The 18,044-nt window shown below is 45.8% G+C and overlaps 1 protein-coding gene across 10 annotated transcripts in view; it reads right to left on the bottom strand.

Annotated features, from left to right (window-relative positions):
* NRAP (nebulin related anchoring protein) overlaps positions 1-18,044 on the bottom strand; it is a 73,043-nt gene that overhangs the window by 26,870 nt on the left and 28,129 nt on the right. For all 10 annotated transcript variants that reach the window (XM_058298374.1, XM_058298366.2, XM_058298371.2 and 7 more), the window contains 11 exons: positions 16,064-16,171; positions 15,714-15,815; positions 14,060-14,257; positions 12,862-12,966; positions 10,373-10,471; positions 9,295-9,399; positions 8,063-8,170; positions 5,886-6,197; positions 4,705-4,809; positions 1,885-1,983; positions 227-331 (listed from right to left, as the gene is read on the bottom strand). In XM_058298374.1, the coding sequence (XP_058154357.1) occupies positions 227-331; positions 1,885-1,983; positions 4,705-4,809; positions 5,886-6,197; positions 8,063-8,170; positions 9,295-9,399; positions 10,373-10,471; positions 12,862-12,966; positions 14,060-14,257; positions 15,714-15,815; positions 16,064-16,171 (1,446 nt within the window). The remainder of the gene's footprint in view (positions 1-226; positions 332-1,884; positions 1,984-4,704; positions 4,810-5,885; positions 6,198-8,062; positions 8,171-9,294; positions 9,400-10,372; positions 10,472-12,861; positions 12,967-14,059; positions 14,258-15,713; positions 15,816-16,063; positions 16,172-18,044) is intronic.

The raw sequence follows: 18,044 nt of genomic DNA, 5'->3' as shown, positions 1-18,044 counted from the left end.
GTACTGAAATAGACATTTCTCCCCATCTCGTTCTTTTAATGGAGCTTAACTCTTCTGTAGGACCTGCTGCTACAAAATTTGGAGGGCCCCGTGCAAGTGAAAAGATGGGGCCCTTTGTTCAAAAACTCAAGATGGCGACAGCAGAGCATTAAGCCAAGCATGGAGGCCCATGAAGCCGACCCTGCTCTCCCAGAATTAAAGCCACTGCCCCTTGGGTCAGCCTCACCTCGCTGATATTCATGGCGTTCAGTTTGGCCAGCAGGACTTCTGGGAGGTCTGCGGTCTGTGTGTAATGGTGCTTTATGTTTTCACCTTGTTCCTTGTACAACCTCTGTGGATGGAGAGAAGTTGTGGATTAGAAAGCCTGAGCCTCCCCGCACGCAGCCATCAGCCAAATTACACTCCAAGAGGACGAGGTGCTGCCACTGCCACTTCCCCGCAGATGGGAACACAAGCTCCCAGCCTCCCCCTGGCAATAGGTGCCTCTGCGGCTCTACTGCCCAGCTCAGAACACGACAGGCTGGAACTCCCCTCCCTTAGTGCCCCACTTGCAGTAAAGATACTGCTGAGATGGTGTCAAATGAGAAAATGGGTTCTAGTTAACCTCCAGTAATTTTGTTATTAAGTACAAGCTACAAGAAGCCGTCAGGATTCAGAAGTCACGAGAGAAGACAGCACTTCCACAGGCGAAGTGTCCACCACGTTTTCTTCAGTCTCATTCCCCTACCCCAGCTCCAGGAGTTTTGCCCTGATAAATGTGGGTCCGGGGCTCTCTTCACCCCAACTCCGATTTGGACCAGTCCTATCCTAGCATCCGGCAATGACACAGGGAGCTGGTATCAGGCGAATTTCCCCACCACCAGAGAAAGTTTCTCAACTGAGCTTTCGCGTCCCAAATCTTAGCAGCTGCGTCCTAGTTTCTGCGTATCACAGCAGTGCCCCCTAGAGTTGGTGACTGGAAGAAAGAACCAGGTCTTTTTTTCTCTTCATACGAAAGTTCTTGTTTGACCATAGACTTTTATCAGAATTCAATTTGAATCCAATGAGCTGATTATGAAGACATTAGAAATTCTTAAATCCATAACCTTGCAAACCACCCTCAGAACGTAGTCTAACAGACACTCAAGCCATTTCAGAATGTCTGTAGAATAAGGTGCAACCAGAATCACTTGTTCAATCAGGAAGCAAGGGAGAGAATTTTGACACCCGGACCCAATAGTAAGTAAAATGGTTTGAAGATGTTTAAAAGCCATATCTGCACCTCACAAAAATCAGTGGGCCTCTCCCAGTAGAATCAGGCAACAGGGTTAACCCACATCCTGAATTTTTATAGGACCTCATCTTTCAATATGGTCCCAAATGAGCCCTGTGCTGGGAGAACCAAAGGTCAACATTGGATTTCACATTATAAAAGGGGTACGGGAGATGGTTTTAAAGTTAATCTAATGTATATAAATCCGACCCAAATCATCTTCAAAGTCTCTGGTAAATTCAGAGAGCAACAATTCCCACACTGGGCCCCAAGGGTATTCCAATTACTAAGAATTTCATCCAAAAGTTCCAATTCTGAAACAACACTTGGAAACAAAAGGAGAGAGCAAAAGGCCCCACTACAGACCAATCTGTGAGACGTGCGAGAGGGAAAGAATGAGAGCATGGGGGCTGTGGGGTGGCGGAGCCCCACTTGGCCTGTAAGTGCAGTAACACCCCATTTGCATCCTAATGAGGAAGCATCCCTGCTAAGGTAAGCCTCAGCAAAGGACAAGAAGCTGCTTCATCCTTAGGACCGCAGAAGGAGCAAGCCCAAGAACCCCTCCGCTTCAATCGCCGTGTTGAAAGAAGAGCCCACTCTTCTCGTCATAATGTATATACATTATCACTTACATCCACTGCTTGGGTATAACTAATTCTGGCCTGGACCATCTCCGGAGTGTCTTTAATACTGGTAAACTTCAAAGCATCTGGATGCTGACGGTAGTTCTTCTGTTGAGCAGGAAAAGATCAAAGCTGTGAATTTTGTGCGGCTCTTTCATGCCATTTGAAAGAGAAAATCATAGGTTGCTTGAGATTAGAGTGAATTTGTGAACATAATTATTATTCTGCTTCCTCCATCTTTATATCCTAGGTGCCTTCAGGTTAATATTTGTTTCAATTTAAGAATAACCTTATGTCAATTAACATTAAAGTATTTCTACCTAGTAGAAAGAAAGCATCTCCAAATTAGTTTATACCAGTGAAATACTGTAGGATATACACTTAGGAAAGTATTTTTAGAGGCTTCAAAAACTACATTGCAGTAGTTGTTTACTTATTTTAGTTGGGGTCTTCTAAGCAAGAAAGAGCATCCATGGTATATTTATCAATTGATGCTTTTGTTTTCTTTTCACAAAAGGGTGTGGCAGAGACTACATTTAACAATCAGTGGGTGAATACCATCTAGTCACTTTACAGGCTGGCTCAGTTAAGATATGCAATAAACTTTAAATTATTACAATAACAGGACAAAGGATGCTATTATCAAAAGGAGTCATCATACGATTTGAAAGACACTGAAACAAACAAAAAAAATCTAAAAGCTGGCAAAGACCTAGGTAACTTATTTTGGAGTATTCTGAAAAATCATGCCTAAATTAATTCTTTTTTTAAAAATCAAAAAACATTCTCAGGGGTCTAAGTTGCAATTTTAGCAGAATCATGGAGTATATCTTTTCTCAAATCAAATAAGATTTCATAAACACTCCTTCTTCTATCTGGTTAGATTTTTGTATGCTGTGTAACCTTAAGAAAACACATCCTTCAACATCTGGCCAAATCTGGTCCTCCACCTGTTCTTGTAAATATAGTTTTATTGGAACGCAGCCATGCTCCCTTGGTTACATATTGTCTATGGCTGCTTTTGTACTATAATGGTGGAGATGAGTCATGACAGAGACCAGATATTTTCAGGCCTGCAAAGCTGAAAATATTTACTGCTAATCATTTACAAAAAAGATGTGCTGGCACCTGCTTGGGACAATGTGTGTGTATACTTGTGGCTCTTTCAGCAGTGCCTGACATTCAGTCTCAGAATTAAGAGTTCAGCCCAATTTGACCCTAAACTGGAAACATGCCAGCCTTAAATCAGATGGCTGGGAATGTTGCTGAAAGATGCCTTGTCTTACTTACAGAAATTGAAGGACTGGTATGAGGCAAAGACATTAAGGAAGATAAGCAAATTTGTGTAGTAAGTTTGCAAATTGAGGTGGAAAACTGAGCCCACTGTGGGATAAATGGTTCAAAAAGATCCCTTGGCTGCCAGATGTAGACACAAGAAGGAATCATCTTGAGGCTTAAATGACATGTACAATGGTCTTTTTTCTTCACTTCCTTTTATGAATGGACCCAATACTTAGAGTTTGGGATCACGGATCCTCAAGCCAGAAGTGTGTTCATCGTCCTGAAAGTGCCTCTCCTCAATTGGACTGAACAACTTAAGGCAGAAAAGTCTCCCTGAGCTCCCCAGGGGCTTCTGAGCCTTGGATTCTTGACCAATGTCTCTAAAAAGCAGAAAAATCAGAGCGAGGCCACTTTTGAACTCAGCTCCAGAATGTTCTCCTAAGGAACAATATCAACACGGGGCATGTATGATTTGAATGCCCAACATAGGTGTCTCTCTGTTTCGACTACAGAGTCAGTAGAAAGCCTTCTCAAAATGACATCCCAGGAGGCTCCTCATCAGGGCTGAAGTCCTCTGGGGCTATGGCCATTATTGCCTCCTCAGCACTCAGAAAAGTCCAGAAAGTCCAGGCTATCCTAAAGGCAACTAAAGATGCTCATTTTCCTTCTTGGCAAGGCCCCTCCCAGACAGACACAAACTAAGGGGTGGGTTGGGGTTGTCTGACAGTGTTGAGCCCTCTGAGCACGGAGACACCTGGTGTCTAGTCCAGTGGTCCTCACCAAGGCAACTCTGACTTTTGGCAATATCTGGACACATTTTTTGGTTGTCACGCTTGGGGTGGGAGGGCTGCTACTGGCCTCTGATGGGTAGAAGTCAGGAATGCTGCTGCTAAACATCCTACAGTGACCAGACAGCTGCCCACGGTAAAGAATTATCTGGCTCAAAATGTCAATAGTGCCAAGGTCGAGAAATCCTGCAGTCTTCGCAAGAGCTGCTCAACGGTACCGTCCTAAAATGTGAGGGAAATGGCTCTTTTTATAAGTCGTAAAGACTGAGGGTCCAACCAGGGTGGCTACAAGGAAGCAGGAGAGAGATTTAAACAGAAGTGAGACCCCCCCCCCAAGAGGGAGCGGTGTCACGTGTTCAATACCACGTGAATATCCAAATGCTGTTTACACTGTAGAGGAAAGAGAGGGAGAAAATGTACAGAAAAGCACAAAAGGGCCTCTGGGTGCAATAATTCATCTTTTCATCATCTCTCCTGTGTTGCTTCATTAAAAAGGTAAGGTGGCGGGTAGCAATTGAGCTCCGTTTGATTGTCATTATTATTCATAATATCATTTGTCGCCCACTTTGTTTTTGCCAGGGCTCAACGAGTCCCTACTGGGGTGTGTTTGGTATGTGGATTCCCTCTAATTACCAGCCCTAGTCTGGGTTTTGAGGCCTTTCATGTGGCTTTGCCTTTCGAGTGGAAATTATTTTAATTTTTACCGAACAGCCGCCGCCTAATGCAGCCGGCCCTGCTGCACGCTGTCAGGAAATCTCACCTCGCTAACGAGCTCTCCTGCCTTCTTCGCCTGCTCCACATTTAATGACCCGGTGGCGACCCAGCCCGCGCCTTTCATCCACTTCACATCTGCCCTGTATTGGTTCTGACAAAGGAGAAAGGGAGAAAAGGCAGGCCATTGTTGGTGCACAGACATTGAAAGGGCCATTAACGGCGCCCGGCGCGGCCGCGGTGCCAGCTGAGTCAAATTAGATGCCGCCTTTGTCTTACCCACTGCTGCACTGTCGCAGGTAGGGCTGCACAATGTAAATGAATGTCCCCTTAATTGGAGTCATCTCTGCTGACGGTGGCTTAAGACCCCACCCAACACGGCCGGCGGGTGGCACCGGAGGGGCGAAGTCAACCCGGCCCGGACCCTCATACAGACTCTCGTGGACCTCAGAAAGAAGCCCACCTGTGCTGGCAGCACACCTGTTTTCTTGTTTAAAATAACGTGCAGGGGAGAAGAAAAGGAGAATTCACACCAGAACCCAGGTGGGGAGCTCTTGGAGGGCATTTCACAAGACGCCGGAGGCTTTCTGTGGCTCCAGTTCCTTCCCATGTCCCTCAATGGGGGGCAAGCACACTTCGTTTCTTCACTTGCCATTGAACAGGTAGTTTTAATGGAAAGCCATTTAAGTGGTCACTTCTCTAAAACCGGCATATTATCTATCAGGAGACAAATCTACCGGGAAGAGTGTGTGTACACTGACCCCTGGGTGCAAGAGCCCAGCTGCCGCTGACCGGTGCACACACTTGTACAAGAGTCACCTGAGGACAGACGGATGGCGGATTGGAGGAAGGAAGGACACTGTTTCCTAGCAAGCTGCTCCTTCTAAAACTGGGACAGCTCATGTGGGGATGAGTATGTCACAGTTAAAAATGCCCCAGGTATATTTTTCTCCTTGTAATAAAAGGAAACATGGAAAAGATAGATAGATCAGAGTTCCCAGGAATGAAAATGTTTGTTAGTACAGAATCTGAACTGGACATCTAAATTTAATCTAAATTAGACCACAAGGAAGAGATCGTATTTCCACTTAGGGATCCAGTGACAGGTACACCAGCAGGTTGGTCGTAAGTGTAAACTATAGCCTGGAAAGATTTGGGAAAATACCTGCAGCGAAGCCAGTGCCTGTGGGCACAGACACAAGCACATGCACACACACACACAGCGCTTACATCGCTCTGTAAGCCGTAGGCTTTCTTGGCCCATTCCACCTTCATGTCTGTGGGCAAAGCGGTAAAGTGACGAGAGGCCGTCTTGTAGCCTATGTCCGTGGCCAGATGCTGAGCTTTGCGGGCGTGCTCGAGGTGGATCATGTCCAGGGAGACGTGGCATTGGGATTTGGCGTCCTCGAAGCCCTTCTTGTACTCCAGCTCACTCTGCAGCTTGGACATTTGCAGCGAGTGGCTCATCTGCGCGTCCCCCTGTGCCCCCTTGGCTCCAACGAGCTTCCCCCTGGACCGCTCATAATCCTGCTTGTACTTCACCTAGAGAAGGGGAACAGAGCAGGGCCCATTAGAGTCTCCCAAGGGAATTGCTGAGCTTCAGAGCAACAGGCAGGAGAGTTGTTTTTTGTGTTGTTTTTTTTTAAAGTCATACCATGGACTCCTAGCAGAATTTGTGTCGTAGAAATGGATGCCTCTTTTGAACAACTAAGATATTTCCTTTCAAGGGACAGTGAAATAAAACATTATTACCCATTATTTTTCTTTTTGCAGGGCCCACCAGAAAGACTTCCTTCAGTTTTCTGGAGAAATTCCATTTTTTCTTTATATTATTTGTGATGGCTCTTTCTGGATTTATTTTTAAGAGGACTGTTGTTTTCCATGAATCCTTCTTGGTAATAGGGTGAATATTATAAATAAAAAGTAGTTGTGAAATGAAAAAGACACAGAATATTGGGAAGCAGCTGTGGCTCAATCAGTTGGGCTCCCATCTACCACATGGGAAGCCCTGGGTTCTTGTCTTGTGAAGGCAGGCTCACCCACATGCCGCAGAGTGCCGCCCAGCCGGCAGATGCCGTGGAGCGCTGCCCGGCCTGCAAGCACCATGGAGTGCTGAAATCAGCAAGGTAATGCAACAACAACTACAACAAAAAAGGGAGACAAGCAAAAACACAGAAGAGCACACAGCAAATGGATACAGAGAACAGACAGCAAGCAAGCTGCAAGGGTGGAGGGGAAATAAAAATAAATACAGACACAGAAGAACGCACAGTGAATGGACATAGAGAACAGACAGCACGCAAAAAGCCACAAGGGGGGGAATAATAAAAAAAGAAAAAGCACACACAGAATATCCAAAATATAATTGTTGTTTAAGAAAGGTGCTCATTAGAGAGCAAATATTTAGGGGCCTGGGGAGCAAAAGGAAGCATAGACAAATCACTGAGCCATAAGTAATGAGGATCAAAAGAAAGAACACATACGAAAAGTCATAAGAATAATAAGATGATAGCAGCTTTATTTTCAACACTATCACTGCTGTGGCCATCAGGAGTCTTGGGATCTACTACCAACAACAGCAGCAGCTTCGACAGCTGTCCCCACTGATGGACCACTCGTAGGCGCTGGGCACAGCATCAACCTACGCTATGCAAAGGCCACATCCAGAGCAGAGCTGCTCTGCAAACTGCTGGCTACCAGTCAACAGCAGGATAAGGAGCTTGGATCAGAATGCAAGTGGACTACAATACCAAGCTACTCTTTAGTGTTTGTTTTTTGTTTGTTTTTTGAAGCAAGACTTTCTCGGTAAAGGAAGCAGAGCTTGATCTGCATTCTGGCCCCTGCTCCTTATCTCACTTCAGACTCCTAACAGGCTACATTGGACTATAGAATATTTAATACACTCAAATTCCTCCCATTACATCATAACCATTTTGTGAGGCAGTTATCATTAACCCCCATTTCCCAGTGAGTTAACTGAGATTTTGAAAGATTAAACAACTTGCCCGAAGTCACAAAGAGAGTAGGTGATGAAGCTGAGATTTTCTCCAGGATCTGCCTGACACCAGAGCCTGTACTTGTAAATGTTAACAGGCCATAAGGTCTTTAGAAAGTCACAGAATGTCTCTGTGCCTCAGATTATCTATTAATGAGGAGTCTGGATCCTCACTCTTGTTTCTGGTACTAATATTAACAGTTACTGCTTCTAGAAAACCAACGTGTAGCAAGCAGTGTACTAGGCATTGACATGATTATCTCATTGCATGGTGGTCGTTTTGATCCCAGTTTCACAGATAACAACTCTGAGGTTCAGCTAGCTTAAGAACCTGCCCAGGCACTCCCAGACTCTCCCAGACTTACAATGGCAGGATTCTGAGGCCTCTTGTCAAAGCGGGGGCCTGACTCACCTCGCTTGCCAGGTCCCTCTTGGCTTTGGCTGCCAGGAAGGTCAAGGAGTCAAGGCGCAGCTCAAACCCTTTTGCCTTCTGGGCTTCCCAGCTGCTCTTATACAGTTTCTAAGGGGATTTAGGAGAGAACAGATCATCCCTATGTGAGGGGGGCTTCTCTAGACTTTCTAGGAAGAAAGTATCTATTACAGCCTGCCATAGAAACTCGAAGAGCCCCAGAAACCATGCAACCTGAATACAACCAGGCCTTCTTGTTCCTGCCTTAAGGAACCCTCAGTACAGGGGGTTTCAAGCAAAAAAAATAAAAAATAAAAAATCAACAGTTCAACTCCAGAAGCCTTGAAATATAACAGTGGTCTTCGGAGAAGTCTCAAGGACATGCTGAAGGTGGAAGAACGTTGCACAAGGCACAGCAGCTTTTCTGAAAAGCCTGTTCTCCGGCTCTTTCCACCAGCTCACCTTGTCCAGCAGCTGCTTCAGCTGCACTGCTTTCTCTTGCCTGGTCCCCAGCCTCAAGCCCACCTGGGGCTCTCCTTTGCTTCCCCATTCTCTCTCCTGCCTTTGCCTCCAGATTTCAACTTTTTTCTGGAAAGTTCCCCTCCTTGTCTATGTGTGAATCAATTTAGCCTCGGTTTCTTCTTCCAATTCTCCTCTCCACCCATTATTCAGATCAGGACCCTGAAGGCCTGTGCCAAGAAAGGCTCCTCCTTAGAAAGCTGGGAATAGGGATGCTTTCCTTCCTAATATCATAGAAACAGTTACCACCGTGCACACTCTTCTGCATGCTTTATATGTAGTAGCTCATGAAACCTCCCAACAACCCAGTAAGGACAAAACTATTATCAGCATCATTTCACCAATGGGAAAACTGAGAATAAAACTTGCCCAAAGTCACGCAACTAATGTGTGGCAGAACCAAGGACCAAACCCAGGCAGTTGGGAGGTAAATGTCTGACCTCTTACCCACTCCTCTAAACCAAAACTCTTATCCCATTTCAATTCCCCCCTCCTGGGATAGCTACTACCTCCTACCCCGTGATATATTCAATGACTCAAGGCTCACCCAAGTTCATTCTTATAAAGGCTCTCCTCCCCTCCCCCCAAAACACTGATCAGGAACAAGGTGTATGGGGTGAGCTGTATGTCAAACAACCAGGTGCATGACAGGGCACCACCAATGTGCTGGTGGGCTTTGCTGACCAGGTGGCCATCCTGACTCCCCCTTGCCGTACCTCGCTGAGATTTGCGGCGTTGGCTCGGGCCTGTAAGAAGAGCGGCTCATCCTTGCTGATGGTGTACTGATGGATGGATTGCTCGTTTCCTGCCTTGTAGGCCACCTGTTGGGAGACAGCACTGAGGAGGAGCAGGACGCCAGGCGGGGAGAGGAAATGACGTCACCTGGGGAGTTTTCATGGAGTCTCTAATTTTGTATGGGAAGTGCATTACAAAACCAATCAGACAGGGCGCCCCGGGTGGCAGAGCACAGCAAAAGGCAGGAGAGGTGATGGTAGTAGTAAACAGTAAGAGGCTGAAGCAGGTGGCCGGGGGACCAACCTGAAAACCTCTCCAAGGTTTCTGCGGTCACATCTTTCCTTTGAATGGTAGTCACCTCCCCAGGCTGTTCCATCCACCATGGCCACCACCACATGAACATCTCCACGTGGAAAATTTCTCTCTCTTGCTCTTTCTCTCTACCTACCACCCCCTGACTTGAGTTCCCAAACACTGGTTCTCTGCTGACCCTGAATTCTGAGGCAGGTGTACCTGGACCTTTAGGAAGAAAAACTAGGAAGGGCCAAGCCAGATGGGCAGCAACAACCATGACGCCTGTTCAACGTAGGTGTGCAGCACCCTGCTGCTGACAGGTGCATGTAAACAGTGCACGGGGTGTCTCACAGTTCTGCCTTCCCTGTTAGAGCTCAAGTGGGCATGGCCTGCACATGTGCCACAGGCAAACGCTGTGCTCCTCCAGGATAATTCTCTAGTGGCTCCAGATTACGGAGTCTTTGGAGAGAGAGAGAAGAAGGAGAAAGAAAAAGAAACTAGAGAATGCCAAAAGCAGAAAAGGAATAGAGTCAGTCCTGCAGCCATCCCTAACAACCAGGGCAGAAGTGGAATGGGCAAGGAGGGAGGCCTGGAGGCCAGTTCCCATAGAGAGCCTGGCAGCCTGCAGAGCGCTGCGTCCAGTCTTTTGAAAGGGAAGGCTCTCTGGTTCCTGCGTTGTGCCTGAGCAGCACCTGCTGCTCTCTCTGGAGGTTCCCAGGCCCATGACACAGCAGCTTGGTGGGGAAAGGACAGCCCAGGACTCACCCCGCTCTGCAGCTCCTGGCTCTTCTTGGCATGCTCCATCTGGTTGCTGTCAGCCACACTGGTGAACTTCAGTCCATCAACCCTCTGTCTGTAGTTTTTCTGTTTCCAAACAAAAGGGGCCCCAGGGCATTAGGACACACACAAGCACACATGCACACATACACAAGGTACACTTTCTGTGGTCCCAGCATTTCTTGGGGGGAACATTTCAACTGGTCCTGCAGCTTAAACAGGATCATGCAGCCCTGCACAGTCACAGCTGCTGAGCTCATCTTAGTTTGACTGAAGGGGGCTTTATCCTCCCCTAGTCAATTCTATATTTCACCATGTGTCCTGGGATGTATCTATTTTATAAATCTAGATCTGATGCAGGAGGGTGAGGGAAGGAACTTGGGCCTTACAGTCATAAGGACTTGGGTTCACACCTTGCCTCCACCTCTTTCCAGCTTCCTGACCTTGGGTAGATCAGGTAGTCGACCTGAAGAGCTCTTGCTTCAACTATTAAATGGCACCCCAGTGGAAGCTGCCTCACTCTGGGGCAGAGTGGAGGCTGCACTGCCATGCTGCAAGGATAGCCCTCAGCACCGAGTCAGTGCCCAGGATGTTAGCTGTTCCTGCTACTCATGGTGTTAGCATGATCATCGAGGAAACACCCGGAGCCACCAACAGAAGCCTGGTGGTCAGATGGGAGGTGGGGATTCGACCTCACCATTTCTTAGTTTCCAGATCGCAGAGACTTGTCCTCACAGTGTCCCCTGTCTCAGAGACACAAAGCAGTCGGCCAAATTTCAAATGTGCTAATTTTGTCTCCCCGCAGGGACTTCTTGTCCTTCCCAGAGATTAGTGCCGCTGATTTTTCCAAAGGGGGTGCCAGAGCTGATGGGAAAGGAGACCCCTGAGGATGGCTTCACATATGGGGGGTGGGGGTGAGAGATGAGCTTACAACCTGGTTGCAGCAAAACTCTCAATGCCATCAGCAAGAGCATTAGAGCCACCAAATGAACCAAAATTAGTGAAGCTATTTAGGGTAAAAAAGAATTCTGTGGGAAAATATTCCAAATAGGCTTCTCATTTTCTTTCCTAGTTTCACGGGGTTGAATGAGAAAATCCCCTCCCCATACGATTGAAGAACACCCCATTGCATTGCCCTCCTGTCGTTGGAGATTCCAGGTCATCCCAGACTCTACACTGGTCAAGTCATGAGCACTTACTGAGGGCCAAGAATCTACCCTATGCTGGCACATCAGGGATATAAATAAAGCAAAGGAGATAGTATCCTCCTGGCCTTCAAGGAGCTTAAAAATTAGTAGGTGACAAAGGAAGTGAGATAGAAAATAACAGTCATAAGGCTGAAGGATGTGCTGGTTGGGTCCCCCACCACAGCCCGATCCAGAACAGAAGGGGCCCTGGCTGCTCCCCCTGGGTTTCAGCTGGTCTCAAAGGAGCTGAGCAATAGGAACTCTAAAGGATAATTCTCATCTCTCTATCTTCCCTATCTATAGAGTTTAACCCTAAATACGTCTTTGTCGGAGAGAAGGATGAGTACAGTAGAAAAATAAGAATAAATTACAAAATGTGCTTTGGGGATACAATATTGCCAAGTGGTTAGGAACTAGGATGTTGGACAAACACAAAAGGTACAGATCCCAGCTCTGCTACTTACTTGATGTGCGACTAAAGTCTCACTTGCCTCATATTTAAAATGGGGTATAAATAGGATAACTGTAGTATCTACCCGTATAGAGCTGTTGTGAACAATAAATGAGCAGTATGTACAGGACACACTCTTGCCCAGTAAGTGGTCAATAAGGGATAGCAATGAGTCCATAAAATTATATGTTGATCAATGGCAGCTATTTTTATCATTATTGTTGTCATTTGCAGAAGATAAGCTGGCTCAGCTTGCCTGGTTCAGACACAAACATCCTCTTTGAAGAGACTAAATAAAGTTCCTGAAATAGTCACATTTCCAAATAAAATGCCCTTCCCAAGTCTCCTCTGCTGGCCGACAAAGCCAGCATAAAAGGAAGCTTGGGCTTAGAGCCAAAAGGGACCATGGAGAGTGCCCTATCCAATGAGGGAAAAGAGTTTCAGAAGAGTTAAGTGACTTGCCCAAAGACTGCAGCAAGTTTGTGGCATTAGCCATAGTGAGAATGCTGACCTGCCAACATCAGGCTCTAACTGGTAAGAATCCACACACCCCACATAAGAGGCAAATTTTTCTCACATGTCAATTGACTGTATATTAGAAACCTTTTAACTAAATTATTCTTTGGATGCAACTGCTACTTAAAGACAATTACTAAGCTTCTTAGAAATACCTGCACAGGAAGTTGAAGTCTGCAGAAAGTCTGCATAGGGTGTGCACAGGTGCAGAATGGAGAAGCACTCTTCTCTACACTATACTCAGAATAAGCCAGCATGGGGGCGGAAGGAAATCACAGGGAAAGGTTACTCTCAGGGAGGCTCGGGGACTTAGCTCGGGTTACCTCGCTGGCCAGCTGCCCAGCCTTCTTGGCTTGTTCCAAATTGAGACTCCCCTCGGTCAGCCACCCGACTCCCTTCATCCATGCCAGGTCGGCCTTATACTGCAGCTGCAAGAGAAAGCCACAAGTTCACATCAGACAGGCCAAGGTCAGGGAGAATAAAGAAGACCCTTGATGCTGCATTTGTCTTCCAGGATGAACTGTGTCCTGTTCCTTATGGTCAGACAGAATTCTAATTACAGGCCAAGCCACCGGGTCCACCTTGAAAGCTTGGTACTCAAATACCTCACCTTGCCGAAAACAGGGCTTTTCATACTTTCTGACCAAGGACCTTCTTTGCCAGGCTGCTAAATTTCCAAGACTTACCTAGTTTGTTCAATGTTTACTTCCTCTCTGCTCATCCCCATTACCAACACACATTGACTTTTGCAACCACTTGGAGCCCGAACTCCTCCGTCCTCCAGGCTCCACCCTCTCAACCACATCCATGTCTCCACTTCCCTTCCATCCTCCCTGGGTCCAGCAGATCCCCAGCATTCATCCTAGTCTTCTGTCAGAACCTCAAAGGATCTTTATGGATTTGGTTTTAGAAATTTTATTGAGCTGTAGTTCACATATGCAATTCATTCATTTAGAGTATACAATTCCCTGATTTTTAGTATATTCACAAATACATGCAACTATCACTACAGTCAATTTTAGAAAATTTTCGTCACCTCAAAAAGATACCCCATTCCCTTCAGCTGTACCCTCACCCCAATCCCTGCCCCCAGCCCTAAGCAGAGCTAATCTTTCTTTCCTTATAGATTTTCTGGGCTTTCACATGAATGGAATCACATAATATTTGCCCTTTTGTGTCTGGTTTCTTTCACTTAGCATAAGGCTTTCAAGTTTCATTCACATTGTAGTACATGATGGTAGTTTACTCTTTTTATGGCTGAATAACATTTCCTTTTATAGACATACCACTTTTTGTTTATCCATTCATCAGTTGACGGATAGTTGGGTTGTTTCTACCTTTTGGTGATTGCAAATTTGGTTATTGTGAACAATCGTGTCTCAAAGGATCTTAAAGTAAATTTCCAGTCTTTCCATTCCGAGTTATCCTAGACTCATGGCCAGGTTCAATATCACGTTGAAAGCATCACTGCATCAATGACAAGAGTCATGAGGGGAGAACTGGCAAGGAGGGAGGGCTCACCTCACTCTGGAGCCCGTAGGCTTTCTTGGCCCATCGCGTCTTCACGTCTTCAGGCAGCACCGTGTATTCGTGCAGTTTTGTCCTGTAGTCCAGGTTGCTGGCAAGAGCCTGGGCCTTCTTGGCATGCCTGATGTTCACCATGTCCATGGGCAGGTGGAAGTGGGTCTTGCTCTCTTCGAAGCCTTTCTTATATTCCACCTTGAATGTATGGAGACAAGACCTATTACTTAAAGCCTGCCCATGCAGGAGTGGTTTGAAAATCAGGGAAGAATCCCAGCCGTTAGTGAGAGCCAGAACGCTGGGTCATGCCACTGTCAGAAAGAAGTCACCCCATTCCTGCTCTCTATGGAGTATTTCCAGGGAGCAATGTCTCATGGAGGAACACCCCCAACTAATCCTAATCCTTTCACTTGGCTACTCCAGAAGAATGCTCTGCCCGTGGTTCACATGGAAGCTTAAGAGGTGGAATAACAAAGTTTAGGCATCAGAGCCAGACAAGCCTGAACTCAAACCCTTTATGAATTGGTGAGTTCTGGAAAGTTACATCACTTCTCTAAAGGTTAGTTTTCCTCAGAGGACTGCTGTGGTAAGTAAAGGAAATAGTGTCTGAGATACGCTTAGTACAGAGCAAACACTTGATAACGCTAGAGATGGTGGATTAGATGATGGTGGTGATGGTGATGAAGATTTGGAAGGGTAGTGTGCTACAGTACCAGGAGTGAGGTGCCAGTAAGTAAGAGTTTGAGGGTCTAATTCTCTACCCCTCCTCTACCACCTGTGAACTATTTTTCTGGCCTCAGTTGCCCCAACTGAAAATAGGAAATACCAATTTGTTCTCTGTCTAAACTTAAGCCAGATTCTTAACATCTCTTTTTGGTTTATGACTATATACCTCAGAGGGCTTGTTCTGTAGACATATTCAAAATGGCAGCTCAGATACCAACTCCTATTCTACTCAAGTCATGGCTCCTTAATGATGCATCAGATAATTATATTCAACTGCACCATCGGAGAAGCGCATGCCAGACTCCTAGCCTGGAGAAGACAACTTGTTGAGCTGAATCCCTATGCTCATGTGTCCCTTTTTGCCTGTTCAGCTTTGGCAGGAAAGACTCATGTGTCCCTTCCAGCAGAACTCTCCTTCTCCAAAGGCTTTTGGTAAGAGACATTTACCAAGCTTGATTTCCAACTGTCTCAGTTGTTTACAAACAGTGTCATTCGGATTGGTTGGAGCAAGGCTGTCCTAGTTGTTTGCTAAATATCACAAACACTCTTGTGCTTGTGACCATGAGAGTCACCCAGGACTTTGTGTCCCCCCAAGAGAACTGGGGAGGAACCTTTAAGTGTTGCTTGTTCTTACAGCCCCAGTGTCTGGCCCAGCGTCTCGCCTAGGGCACTTGCTTAGTAAACACCTCATTAATGAGTAAATATGAACACCCTTCTGCCTTGATCCACATTTGTTGGTCGTCCAGGACCACAGTCCTTATCTTCTTTTTAAAAAAAATGGTTATGCTTTGGCAAAACAAAGAAACAGAAAAGAAAAGGCTTTTAGGTGGAAGTCCACAAAAAAGTAACAATTCCAGGTACGGTCAGCCCAGAAAAAAATGTGAAGTACATCAACTCTAAGGGGTAGGTGGGTGAAGAAAGAGTTTACCTCACTGCTCATCTTGGCGACCTGCAGGGAGTGCAGAAGTCTGGAGTCCGTCGTTCCCATGGCTCGGCCTTTTGTTTTCTCATATTCTTCTTTGTATTTAATCTTGAGAGACAGTAGAAAGGGTACCGTGAGTGAGACAGAAACTTTGCCATCGAAGGGCTCTGGCTTTAACAAGTGCAAGGGAAACGGTTCTGGGAAAAATGACACCTCTCAGTCTTTCACAAACCCAGAAGAGTAAAGTATTATGATGTTGACAATGTTAACAGTCCTTATTTTTTTAACTGCAGGGCCACTGACATTTTATTGGAACCATTTCTTATGCATCTCTGAGTTAATGAGAGACAACCTACGTTGCTCGCAAGCTCTCCGGAGGCTTTGGCGGCCAGCAGAGACATGGCATCCAGCTTCAGCTCAAATCCTTTCCCCTTTGTCTTCTCCCAGCCTTCTTTGTACTTAACCTGGCAAACAAAAACACAGGTGAACAGGAGTTGCTCTTCATACTCCTGCCAGAAGCCAAAGAGGATCTTCTTTTTAACAAAAACAAAGTTAGTTTCTTCATCTGTTCACAGGACAGAATATTGGCTCTTAGTATCAAAATGATAATAGTGATGACTAGTACATTTAATTGATTCCTTAGATGGAGCCAAGCAAGGCAGTTATAATGGGGTCAGACAAAGAGAACGATGTGCTCATCTTAGTTTTGCTGCTTCCTGAATGTGTGACCTTGGGCAAATCACTTTATCGCTTTGGGCCTCAGTTTCCCATTTTCAAAATAAATATCATATTATCTGTTTCAGAGTTACTGGGAGACTAAATTGGATACAGTGCATGAAAATAGACCTTAAAATGATAAAGTACAACACATATGCAAGGTACTGACACCGCTGTAGTAATAACAGCTATCGTGTATTGGCCTCTTCCTAAGAACTTTCTACTCAACTGAACCTTCACACTAAGACTGCGAGGCTTAGAGGCATTAGAACACTCACTCAGGATCACATGGCTAAAAGATGGCAATGCCATCATCTGAACCCAAGTCTATCTAAGAGCAAAGCCCATGCCACTATCTGTGCCCCTACAATACCTGCTAGGGGGTGGGTAGGATGATTGAATAATTTGACACATAAGTGCTTAGCACCATGCCCTACATAGAAGAGGCAGTCAAAAAAATGTTAGTTCCTTGTCCACACGATGGAGTATTATACAACCATGAAAAGGAATGACATCCTGATAACATGCTACAATGTGAATACGTCTCTAAAACATTACACTAAGTGAAAGAAGATAGAGACAAAAGGTCACATACTATATGATTACATTTACACAAAATATGAAATATCCAGGATAGGTGTAGCCCTAGGGACAGAAAGCAGATTAGTATTTGCCAGGGGCTGGAGGGGGTGGATGGAGAATGGGGAGAAGCTGCTTAAGGGGTATGGGGTTTTACCATTCAGTGATGGAAATGTTTTGGAACTAGACAGAGGTAATGATTGCACAACATTGTGAATGAACTAAATGATAGGGAATTATTCACTCTAAAGTGGTTATTTTATGTTATGTCATGTTCACCTCAGTAAATTTTTTTTTAATGATAGCTCCTTTTTTTACTTTTCCTTTCCCACAAATCCCACCTAGAATGAGAAGCATAAGCACACCCCTCTTGTGACTTCAGGAAGAATCTGATGATTATGATTGGCTTTTAAAATACACATTTTCCACTCAGCAAACCACTAGAAATTGCTAAGATGATAGTGTGCATATTTCTTATACATGCTCATATAACAAGAATTTAATTGCTAGGACCAATTTATCCCCAGTGAACTGCCACCTGCCATGAGACAGCAAAATTAAAAATGATAATATGAGTGAAGTGAACTTGGCCCAGTGGTTAGGGCATCTGTCTACCACATGGGAGGTCCGCAGTTCAAACCCCGGGCCTCCTTGACCCGTGTGGAGCTGGCCCATGCACAGTGCGGATGCGTGCAAGGAGTGCCCTGCCACACAGGGGTGTCCCCCGCGTAGGGGAGCCCCACGCGCAAGGAGTGCACCCTGTAAGGAGAGCCGCCCAGCGCGAAAGAAAGTGCAGCCTGCCCAGGAATGGCGCTGCACACACAGAGAGCTGACACAGCAAGATGACGCAACAAAAAGAAACACAGATTCCCGGTGCCGCTGATAAGGATAGAAGCAGTCACGGAAGAACACACAGCCAATGGACACAGAGAGCAGACAACTGGGGGGTGGGGAGGGAAATAATAAAAAAATAAAATAAATCTTTTTAAAAAAATGACAATATGAGGGAGCCAATGTGGCTCAAGTGGTTGAGCACTGGCT

The sequence above is a fragment of the Dasypus novemcinctus genome, chromosome 6 (assembly GCF_030445035.2).
Source record: "Dasypus novemcinctus isolate mDasNov1 chromosome 6, mDasNov1.1.hap2, whole genome shotgun sequence".
NCBI classification, from domain to species: domain Eukaryota; kingdom Metazoa; phylum Chordata; class Mammalia; order Cingulata; family Dasypodidae; genus Dasypus; species Dasypus novemcinctus.
Note: the sequence above shows the minus strand (reverse complement) of the source record. Positions and strands in the feature narration are given on the sequence as shown.